General features: G+C 43.8%; 1 protein-coding gene across 1 annotated transcript in view; it reads right to left on the reverse strand.

Moving 5' to 3' along the window:
• Positions 1–12,371, reverse strand: part of gnl2 (G protein nucleolar 2) — a 42,504-nt gene that overhangs the window by 6,909 nt on the left and 23,224 nt on the right. Inside the window, exons 9-12 of the mRNA XM_078423453.1 lie at positions 10,372–10,500; positions 5,332–5,436; positions 4,799–4,957; positions 2,367–2,474 (exon numbers count right to left, since the gene is read on the reverse strand). Of these exons, the coding sequence (XP_078279579.1) occupies positions 2,367–2,474; positions 4,799–4,957; positions 5,332–5,436; positions 10,372–10,500 (501 nt within the window). The remainder of the gene's footprint in view (positions 1–2,366; positions 2,475–4,798; positions 4,958–5,331; positions 5,437–10,371; positions 10,501–12,371) is intronic.

The following is a 12,371-nucleotide window of genomic DNA, read 5'->3' on the forward strand; positions in this document are numbered from 1 at the left end:
GACAATGCACAACACATGCTCCATTTTTGTTTCTGCCCATATGTTGCCACAACAGCATGGGTTTTGGATGCTGAAATAGCCAATTAAGGTCTTTATCCCTCAATTCAAAGGCTTGTTCTGATCTAAGTTGTTGCAAGGAGTCTCTTCGTGAAGGCTCTTGAATGATTGGACCCTCTTCTTAAGGGACATTTCTGCTTTATCTTCATATCCAGAGATAGCGTTCCTCTTCTTCTGATGACCGATCTCCATTTCCTGCCAATATTCTCCATGAACTATTGGGTCTATCCTCACACAATTCCCATACCTTCACTAACTTTGTCTTGATATTCCTGAACATCTATATACTTTGATTACTCAGCCTCCCTTCCAATAATCTCCTCACTGACACTAATTTTCTCTCCATTCCTTAATTATGAATTTAAAAGAGAGTTAGAGCTCTAGGAGCTAGTGGAATCAAGGGATATAGGGAGAAGGCAGGCACAGGTTACTGATTGTGGATGATCAGCTATGATCACAATGAATGGCGGTGCTGGCTCGAAAGGCCAAATGGCCTCCTGCACCTATTTTCTATGTTTCTATCTCTCCACCATTTACATTCTCTCACATGCTCCTCAATCACTATCCGGGCTCAGTTGGATCTTTTGTCCAGCTGTATCTAGGGAACTACAAATTGCTGAGCTGCTCATCATTGGCAGGAAAGTTGTTGGAAGGGATTCGGAGGGGCAGGGTTCATTTGCATCTGGAAGGGCAAGTTTAATTAGGGATGGTCACATTGCCTGGTGGGTGGGAAATCAAGTCTCATGAATTTGATGTGTTTGTTTTTTAAAGAAGTGACCAAGAGGATTGATGAGGGCAGGGCAGAGCAGAAATCAATGTCTACGTGGACTTTGATAAGGTCCCACATGGTACGCTGGTCTGGAAGGTTCTATCACATGGATCCAGGGTATGCTTGTCAATTGGACACAAAATCAGTCAGAGAGTTGTAAATCTGTGGAATTCTCTGCCTCAGAAGGCAGTGGAGGCCATTTCTCTGGATGCTTTCAAGAGAGAGCTGGATAGAGCTCTTAAAGATAGCGGAGTCAGGGGGTATGGGGAGAAGGCAGGAACTAATTGTGAATGATCAGCCATGATCACATTGAATGGCGGTGCTGGCTCGAAGGGCGGAATGGCCTACACCTGCACCTATTGTCTATTGTCCAAAATTGGCTTGTTATTAGGCCACAGAGAGTAGTATTGGAGGGTTGTTTTTCAGATTGGAGAGGCTTGATTGGAACCAGTGGTGTGCTGCAGGGATCGATGCTGGGTCCTCTATGGTCTGTCGTTCAAGTAGATGAAAGAATGACGTGTTGCTGACTGCTGTCTCTAGATCCAGGGCAAACATCTCAAGATAAAGAATTAGTCAATTAATACTGTAAGAGAATTTTCTTCACCTAAAAAGCAGTGAACCTTTGGAACTCTGCACACAAGGAAGTGGCTACTCAGCGAATGCACTGAACACAGAGATCAACAGAGTATGGAACATTTTGAAATCAAGGAACATGGATTAGTGCAGGGAAGTCGCAGAGAGGTGAAATATCAGGCATGATCTTACTGAATGGCAGTACAGATGTGGACGGCTAAAAGTGTCCTTTATCTGCTTCTTAAAATTGTTTCCTTAAGCAGGTAACTCTGAGCACCCTGTCTTAATTGTTACTAGTTATTCTGCATTCCTGTAGACCACTAGCCCTAATGCATTGAGCCACAGCACAAATGAGGCATGAGCAGTGATTGAAAACATCATTTTTTTGGTAGCGACAATGACTGCAATAGAATTTTATCAATCAAGACTTGTCCAGTACTAACACAAATGCTACTCGCTGGCACCAAAGGCGATGGATTGATGCCCTGCAAGTTTCAACATCACTACCTGGAACCTGGAGGGCTGCACGACGCACTCAATAACCCGACTTACATGATACAGTGGTAGAGACTTGGATTCCATGCTAAATATTTTAAGACAGCCATAAGAAATAGACAGGTTCCAAAAATGAGCAACAATATCTACATTAACGAGTTATCCATGTCAATCACAGCAAGGTATATAGGTGCAAAATTAGTTTCTTCTTTATTCCTGTCATTGAAAGCATGTCATCAGAAGTTCCTTACAATGGTTTTGAATGTCATATATTGTGGTATTGTCAAAGCAGAATAGAATGGGTGCTTTCAGACTTGGTGCATTTTAAAGTTTTGTGGCTTTATATTGTGTTGACATCAGCTCATGATCAAAGTGTTTCAGCTTCAAAGAACATTACATCTCCAATTCATACAGATGATTATTAGCGATTTATTAGTAAACACATCTGCTCATAAACCAAAAGACATATCACCTTGGAGTTGTCTTCAGCATTTGGTGGTTTCACAAAGAAAGGGATCCGTCCTCTTTGCCAGTCGTTCAATACCATTTTGGATACAGTTTGCACGTCAGGTTCTCCACCCTGGAAAATGACAAGAGATAAAACTGTTGATATGAGAACAAAGTTAACTGGCAGAATCCACATGTATTAATTTAACGATTTCTCAAATTTGATACTAATCCCGTGAGCAAGTGCGAGGTGTTGCACTTTGAAAGATTTGAATGCGAGGGGAAATTATACAATGAATGGCAAATCCCTTGACAGCGCCGATGTACAGAGGGATCTTGGGGTACATCTATAACTCCCTGAAATTAGCAAGTAGAGAGTGGTAAACAAGGCATATGGTATGCTTGCCTTCCTTCATGGGTCAGGGATTGAGAACAAGAGTCGGGCAGTCATGATACAGTTTTATAGCACATTGGTTAGGCCGCATTTGGAATATTGCATGCAGTTCCGGTCACTCCATTCCAGGAAAGATGTGGAGGCTCTGAAAATGGCGCAGACGTGGTTTACTAGTATGACACTTGGATGACGGGGCATTAACTACAAGGAGAGGCTGGACAGACTTGGGATTGTTTTCTCTTGGAAGCCGGAGGTCATGGGGAGACCTGATAGAGGTATATAAAATTGAGAGACATAGATAGAGTAGACACGCAGACAGGTTTTCCCAGGATGAAAATATTAAATACAGAGGGCAAAGCTTTAAGGTGAGAGGGGCAACAATTAAAGGAGACATGCGGAACAAGTTTTTTTTAGAGTGCCTGGAACGCGATGCCAGGGGCAGTGGTGGTGGCAGATATGATCGCGGTGTTTAAGAGACTTCTGGAAAGGCACATGAATGTTCAGGGTGTGCAAGGATATGGATTATGTGCAGGCAGATGAGAGTTGGTCTTCGCATCATGTTCAGTACAGACTTAATGGGCCAAAGGGCCTTTTCCTTTGCTGTTTGCACGGTTCTATATTCTACAATATATTTCACTTTACACAACAGTTTCCAAGAGCAACTTCAAATTATAATTCAGCTGTAATGTGTCACTGCAATATCCAAGATGCAGTTGTTTCACATTTTACTTGGACAGTTCGTTATTATGTTCTGCTTTCCCTTCTGGAAAATGTTTAAAATAAGCAGCTATATGTAATTTTTTTTAATCAAAATGTTTTGGTAAATTGTTATAAAGCAAAGATTTGGGAGAAAAGCAGTTATCAAATAACACATATCAAATGAAAATGTAGAATGTTTTGAATAAACACTTGAGTTTAGATTTTTAGTGGCCTAAAAAAGGAGGAATTTAAAATTGAATAGGAATGTATTTGACAGAGAAGTATTTTTAGTGGACAGGCCTCCAATTCAATAGAGTTGCAGTTCACAAGCATGCCTTCCCCAGTATAAACATCGATGAACAGATACAGCACGGTAGCGCAGCGGTAGAGTTGCTGCTTTACAGCGAATGCAGCGCCGGAGACTCAGGTTCGATCCTAACTACGGGTGCTGCACTGTAAGGAGTTTGTACGTTCTCCCCGTGACCTGCGTGGGTTTACTCCGAGATCTTCGGTTTCCTCCCACACTCCAAAGACGTACAGGTATGTAGGTTAATTGGCTGGGTAAATGTAAAAATTGTCCCTAGTGGGTGTAGGATAGTGTTAATGTACGGGGATCACTGGGCGGCACGGACTTGGAGGGCCGAAAAGGCCTGTTTCCGGCTGTATGTATATGATATGATAAAATATATGTAGAGCTATGGTTCATGGAGTCACTGGTCCTCGCCTGGGTTCGATCGTGTCCAGGAGTGGAGTGGACAGCTAGATGCACTGGCACCTTGCTTATACCCAATGCCACTACATATAAAGCTCTGGATCCCACATGCTTCCACTGATCAGTCATGCTGCACTTAAATCAAATTTCGCCCAGATACTCCAGATCTCTGCTCTGGTACTTCTAATTTATATTGCCAATCATTCTTCCCACCAAATTGTAATGCTTCATATTTTCAGAATTGTTTCATCTGCAATTCCATTAACCAAGTCACAAGGAACTGCAGATACTGGTTTACAAAAGAAAACCAACATGCGGGAGTAACTCAGCGGGTCACGCGGCCTCCCTGGAAGACATAGGTGATGTTTCAGTATGGGACTCTTCTGCAGACTGAACCTGTACTTACTTGCAGTCTACTCCTCAGTTTAAGATCCCTACACAGCTGCATAGTTGGAGGTTGTGCCCAGCACATCTCGCCTAATTCTTTAGTGTATATTTTCTGAAATTCCACTCTAAATTGGAAATGTTTTAATTCTCTGCCTGATATAATACTAGATTAATACCATTTTAAGATTCCACTGCACAATAAGTTGTGAATACAGTTTATTTTAGGTACATGGCAAAACAGAAATGATGGCATAATGAACGTCACCTTCAATAGCTTTCCCATCCTGAATGCAAGCTTTTCCAAGAAATCAACTGGATCCGTCCAGCAATCTATTTTGTAGGTCTTGCTGATATATTCCTCCTTAGCTCTTTCTAACACAGCAGCAATGTGATCTTCAGGACATTTGATTTTCTCCACTTGAACCTGTGAAAGAAACAGAAGGATAGAGTTTAATTTAAGTTTTGTTTTATTTATTATTGTTATGTGGGGTACAGTGCAAAGCTTTTTTCTTGCGTGCTATCCAGTCAGCAAAAGGACTATACATGATTACAATCAAGCCGAAGATAGACAGGAAAAATGGTATAACGTTTAATGCAAGATAAAAGTCCAGTAAAGATAGTGCAAGGGTCCCCAATGAGGTAGATGGGAGCTCAGGACCGCTCTCAAGTTGGCGAGAGGATGTTTCAGTTCCCTGATCACAGCTGGGAAGGCAGCAAGGTCTCTTACACTCAGCCATTTTGGGCTTCTCAGCTTCAATTGGCCCAGAATGGGAAACATATGAAAAAAATCACACTCACCACTCCTTTCAGCACAATTTCAGTCTCTGTGTCACCAGATGGGTACACAACCCCAGGACAATCAATGAGGAAAATGCGTCGCATCAGAGTAATGTACTGCCAAACCTGCCATACAGGGAAGACCAAGATTAATGCAGCATCTAGTGTCATCAAATCATAACACCAAATTAAAATAAAAAATACTACCAGCCGGACATTCCATGTGAACAATTAGAAATTCAATAGCTCAACAAAAGATAGAAAGACCAATGTCAAAGGCATTTGTTCGATTTTAGGGCTCAATGCTTCAATAAAAAAAATGTTTTTCTTTTACCAGGATACAGAGGAACTATATAATACAGACACATACAGATACAAATATATACACGCACTATATATTTATCTTGAGAAAGTAGTGGAAGTACTTCGACTGCAGAGGAAATGTTTTGACGTACACTTTGACAGGATAGAGGATTCTAATACTAGATAGACTTAAGGTAGACTTAAAAAGTCCCAGGGGTAATCTTTTCACCTAGTGGGTAGTCTGTATCTGGAATGAGTATATTTATGGATAGGAATGGTTTAGAGGACAATGGGCACATGCAGGTAAATGGGATCAGCCCACAATGACAACTTGGTTAACATTGTCAAGGTGGGTTGAAGGGCCTGTTTCTGTGTTCTGCAGTTCTATGATGCTCTGACCAAGCAAAGCAGTGGAAGTAGATGTTGAGCAAATTGCAACACCAGTTTGTAACCACTAGGTTCAAAACCATCAGCAGAGAAAGGTCAAGCACTCTAACATAGTTTGACAATTTCATCCTGAAATGATAGTTGGCATGATCTATCCCAGATAAAATTAGTCTGTGAGCACGTTGTTTTGAAAGAGATCCAAATTTCTGGATCATTCTCAAGTCAGTGGGAGGGAAATTATTGGAGAGAATTCGTCATAGTCAGATCTATTCCAATAGTAAGACTATTGTAAGGTTCCTCGTGGTTGGCTGATCCAGAAGATTAAGATGTACGGGATTCATGATGATTTGGTCGTATGGATTCAGGACTGGCTTAGTCATGGAAGACAGAGGGCTGTGGTGGAAGGTAGATATTCTGGCTGAAGAAGTTTTCGGACATTGAGGAATGCTGTCAGAAGATACAGCTCTACACAAGATATAGAGGGATTCAGCTATAGGGAGAGGTTGGATGAACTTGTATTGTTTTCTCTGGAACGTCAGAGGCTGAGGGGAGACTTGATAAAAGTATATAAAATTATGAGAGGCATAGATAGACAGTTTGAATCTTTGTCCCAGGGTGTAAATGTCTAACACTAGAGAATATAGTTTTGTTTAGTTTAGAGATTAACTTCATAACTATAAGGTGAGTGGGGAATGTTTGAGAGATCTGTGCAGGGCAAGTTGTTTTTTACGCAGAGAGCGGTGGGGGCCTGGAACACATTGCCAGGGGTGGGAGTGGACGCAGATACCATAGTGGTGTGTAAGAGAGGTTTAGATAGGCACATGGAAGTGCAGGGAATAGAGGAATATGGATCATCTACATGCAGATGAGATCAGTTGAACTAGGCATCGTGTTCGGCTGTGCTGCACTGTTCTGTTCTGTGCTGCACTGTGCTGTACTGTTCTGTGCTGCACTGCACTGTACTGTGCTGCACTGTGCTGTTCTGTGCTACACTGTTCTGTTCTGTACTGCACTGTTCTGTACTGCTCTGTACTGTTCTGCGCTGCACTGTTCTGCACTGTACTGCGCTGCACTGTTCTGCGCTGCACTGTTCTGCGCTGCACTGTTCTGCGCTGCACTGTTCTGCGCTGCACTATTCTGTACTGCTCTGTACTGCGCTGCACTGTTCTGCTCTGCACTGTACTGCGCTGCACTGTTCTGCGCTGCACTGTACTGCACTGCACTGTTCTGTACTGCACTGTTCTGTGCTGCACTGTTCTGTACTGCACTGTTCTGTGCTGCACTGTTCTGTGCTGCACTGTTCTGTGCTGTGCTGCACTGTTCTGTGCTGCACTGTTCTGAGCTGTACTGCACTGTTCTGCACTGTTCTGTGCCGTACTGCACTGTTCTGTTCTGTGCTGCACTGTTCTGTGCTGTACTGCACTGTTCTGTACTACACTGTTCTGTGCTGCACTGTTCTGTGCTGTACTGCACTGTTCTGTGCTGCACTGCTCTGTGCTGCACTGCACTGTTCTGTACTACACTGTTCTGTGCTGCACTGCTCTGTTCTGTACTGCGCTGTTCTGTACTGCGCTGCACTGTTCTGTGCTGCACTGCTCTGTTCTGTACTGCGCTGTTCTGTACTGCGCTGCACTGTTCTGTGCTGCGCTGCACTGTTCTGTACTGCACTGTTCTGTGCTGCACTGTTCTGTACTGCACTGTTCTGTGCTGCACTGTTCTGCACTGTTCTGTACTGTGCTGCACTGTTCTGTACTACACTGTTCTGTGCTGTGCTGCACTGTTCTGTACTACACTGTTCTGTGCTGTGCTGCACTGTTCTGTACTACACTGTTCTGTGCTGTGCTGCACTGTTCTGTGCTGTGCTGCACTGTTCTGTACTACACTGTTCTGTACTGCACTGTTCTGTGCTGTGCTGCACTGTTCTGTACTGCACTGTTCTGTACTGTGCTGCACTGTTCTGTACTACACTGTTCTGTGTTGTGCTGCACTGTTCTGTACTGTACTGCACTGTTCTGTGTTGTGCTGCACTGTTCTGTGCTGCACTGTTCTGTACTGTACTGCACTGTTCTGTGTTGCACTGTTCTGTGCTGTGCTGCACTGTTCTGTACTGCACTGTTCTGTACTGTACTGTTCTGTGCTGCACTGTTCTGTACTGCGCTGCACTGTTCTGTACTGCACTGTTCTGTGCTGCACTGTTCTGTACTGTGCTGCACTGTTCTGTGCTGCACTGTTCTGTACTGTGCTGCACTGTTCTGTGCTGCACTGTTCTGTACTGCGCTGCACTGTTCTGTGCTGCACTGTTCTGTACTACACTGTTCTGTACTGTGCTTCACTGTTCTGTACTGTGCTGCACTGTTCTGTGCTGCACTGTTCTGTACTGTGCTGCACTGTTCTGTGCTGCACTGTTCTGTGCTGCACTGTTCTGTACTACACTGTTCTGTGCTGCACTGTTCTGTACTACACTGTTCTGTGCTGCACTGTTCTGTGCTACTCTGTTCTGTACTGTGCTGCACTGTTCTATACTGTGCTGCACCATTCCTGTACTGCACTGTTCTGTGCTGCGCTGTTTTGTGCTGCGGTGCACTGTTCTGTGCTGTGCTGGTCTGTGCTGCGCTGTTCTGTGCTGCGCTGTTCTGTGCTGCGCTGTTCTGCGCTGCGCTGTTCTGCGCTGCACTGTTCTGTACTGCACTGTTCTGTGCTGCACTGTTCTGTACTACACTGTTCTGTGCTGCACTGTTCTGTATTGTGCTACTCTATTCTATACTGTGCTGCACCATTCCTGTACTGCACTGTTCTGTGCTGCACTGTTCTGCGCTGTTCTGCGCTGCACGGTTCTGTGCTGCAGTTCTGTACTGCGCTGTTCTGTACTGCGCTGCACTGTTCTGCGTTGCACTGTTCTGCGCTGCACTGTTCTGCGCTGCACTGTTCTGCGCTGCACTGTTCTGTACTGCGCTGCACTGTTCTGCGCTGCACTGTTCTGCGCTGCACGGTTCTGTACTGCGCTGCACTGTTCTGCGTTGCACTGTTCTGCGCTGCACTGTTCTGCGCTGCACTGCACTGTTCTGCGCTGCACTGTTCTGCGCTGCACTGTTCTGCGCTGCACTGTTCTGTTCTGTACTGCACTATTCTGTTCTGTACTGCACTGTTCTGTACTGCACTGTTCTGTTCTGTGCTGCACAGTTCTGTACTGCACTGTTCTGTACTGCACTGTTCTGTTCTGTACTGCACTATTCTGTTCTGTACTGCACTGTTCTGTACTGCACTGTTCTGTTCTGTGCTGCACAGTTCTGTACTGCACTGTTCTGTACTGCACTGTTCTGTGCTACACTATTCTGTTCTGTGCTGCGCTGTTCTGTGCTGCACTGTTCTGTACTGCGCTGCTCTCTTCTGTACTGCACTGCTCTGTTCTGTACTGTTCTGTGTGTTCTGTGCTGCACTGTTCTGTACTGCGCTGCCCTGTTCTGAGCTGCGCTGCACTGTTCTGTTCTGCGTGCGCTGTTCTGCGCTGAGCTGCTCTGCGCTGCGCTGCACTGTTCTGCGCTGCACTGTTCTGTGCTGTGCTGCACCGGTCCTGTGCTGTACTGTTCTGTGCTGTTCTGTACTGCACCGGTCCTGTGCTGCACTGTTTCATGTTCCATTGTCTTGACCAGATAAGTTTCTGTTTCTATGACAGCATTACCACCATCAAATTGATTGTTCAAATTATCTTATCACCAGGTGCAAACAATATACACAGAGTCAACATCCAACACGGAAACTAAATTCCACAACACATTTCCTGGTTACATCAAATTAAATCTGTTTGACTTGTCAAAACAATCACCTTTGTGTGAAGATATGTGAGGATGTTGCAAGTTTATGTCAACAAGAGACCTTCCTGAAAGTTCAACGACAAGCCTTTAAAATCATTCTCTTGCAAAACAAAATATTGGCTATATGCATCGATCATATTGAGCCAGGTTGTCAAATAGCAACTAATGCCGTATGACTGGTGAGCCAGTGACTACATTGGAGAGCAATGACTGGTGAGCCAGTGACTACCATTGGAGAGCAATGACTGGTGAGCCAGTGACTACATTGGAGAGCGATGGACATCAATAACACCTAATTATTGTACCGAATGAAAAGACCGGTGAATAGAGAGAAAAATAAAAGATATTTGATATCTGATGACAATTCTTTCAAAGGTTTTCAAAGACACGCCTTTGCTAGGATTCAAAAAGGTTTAACAAAAATAAACCAGAGGATAGAGATCTGTGGTGCCAAAGACCAAGAAAACTGCGCTAACAATACGGCAGATTTAGTCACTTTTTAAACTGGGTTGATTGTCAGAGAATTACTGTCAGTTGTCCCAACATCCAAGTTACGTACCTTTGTTATGCCGGCAATTGGTGCAACATTGCAGACTTTCTTGGATCGCAGTGTATTTATGATGGAACTCTTGCCAACGTTTGGATAACCAATGAAACCCACACTGATCTGTTTTTTGTCACTATGCAGCTATGTAAAAATAGAAATGATAACACACAATTAATGCCTTTATATATTTAGTTTATTCCTGCCAAAAGCTGAAGAGGTGATCTCAAAATTTAATCAATGATTTAAAAAAAAAAAATTGTCACTATTACTGGGGATATTTCTTCATTGCAAGACATACATTGAAAAAAAGTGACTCTGCTGAGGAAAGAGGTAGAGAGAGAAAAAGGGGCAACAGAAGAGATTGGAGTAGTTTTTTAGTTTGTTTTAGTTTAAGAGATTCAGTGTGGAAACAGGCCCTTCGGCCCACCGGGTCTGCGCCGCCCAGTGATCCCCGCACATTAACACTATCCTATATCCACTAGGGACAATGTTTACATTCACCAAGGCAATTAACCTACAAACCCGCACGTCTTTGGAGTGTGGGAGGAAACCGAAGATCTCGGAGAAAATCCACGCAGGTCACGGGGAGAATGTACAAACTCCGTAGACAGCACCTGTGGTCAGGATCGAACCCAGGTCTCCAGCGCTGCAAGTGTTGTAAAGCAGCAGCTCTACCGCTGCGCCACCGTAATGAAGGGAAGAAATAGTATTACACAACAGAATGCTTCAAGGACTCTCCAAAACCCTGCACCTTTCCCACTTTACAGCCAGATTCCAAATTCTCTGATTCCCTTGGTATCTAAAGACACGCTGATCTCAACCCCAGAGTGATGGGCAAATACCTGAGGTCAAGGGCGATTGGTGGGGGGTGAGACTTAAACAGAGCATGACAGCCTAGGGTCATTACTGTGCCAGGGAACAATTGATTTTTTTCCTGCCACTTATGATGAAATATAATTTTTCTCCACTAATGCACTATCCAGTTGTTAGGCATCTGGCCCAGCCACACCCCACCCTCCTCACACATTAACCAAGGTTCCCATTTCCCTCGCCTGTTTTCCATTAACCACGGCTATTTCCATGAACCTGCATGAACCGCTGTGTCCCTATTGCACTGGCTTTCTTCACTTGCCTGCATCAATGGAAAATATACATCACTGTGTACCATCTTAAAGATGAACTCAGAAAAATGTATTAGTCTCACAACACCAAAATCCCAAGTGTGTCCGTTTTTGTGGAATTTTACTATAGTTGAACTATACAGAAAATCACAAATTTTACTGTTCTTTTAAAATTGGAAAATATAGCACATGAACTGGCCCTTCAGCCCACAGTGCTACAATTCTACAATCTAATAAACAGAAAGAATGAATTACAACAAAAAAAAGAAAATATCAGTCTCATGCCTGAACTTGAGCAACCAGTATAAACTGATATTTTGTGAGCACACCGGAGGTTTTTGAAAGTGTTTAGCAATAAGAAATACCAAACAATTTTCCCTAGACAGGACCTACTTCACAACGTATGAAAAAAATGATTGGGAAACAATGTTTAGGGAGCTGAAAACCATTCATCATTTCATAGTTACGTATTCCAAACACAGGTACAAATGTGCAGAAAGAGGTTACTTGTGATATTCCACAGGGGTCCGTGTTCGGTCGCTACCTCTCACGTTATATGTTAATGATGTGGACGATGGAATAGTTGACTTTGTGGCCAGGTTTGTGGATAATATGAAGCTAGATGGAGGGGCAAGTAGTGTTGAGGAGGCAGCGAGTCTGCAGAAGGACTTGGACAAGTTGGGCGAGTGGGCAAAGAGGTGGGCAATGGAACACAGCGTAGCAAAGTGTATGGTCACACTCCTTGGTAGAAGGAATAAACGTATAGACTATTTTCAAAATGGAGAGATGATTCTGATATCGGGGGTGCAAAGGGACTGGCGCAGGGTTCCCAAAAGGTTAACTTACAGGTTGAGTCAGTAGTAAAGAAGGCAAATGCATTTATTTCTTTAT

The sequence above is a fragment of the Rhinoraja longicauda genome, chromosome 27, assembly GCF_053455715.1.
Source record: "Rhinoraja longicauda isolate Sanriku21f chromosome 27, sRhiLon1.1, whole genome shotgun sequence".
Taxonomy (NCBI): Eukaryota; Metazoa; Chordata; class Chondrichthyes; order Rajiformes; family Arhynchobatidae; genus Rhinoraja; species Rhinoraja longicauda.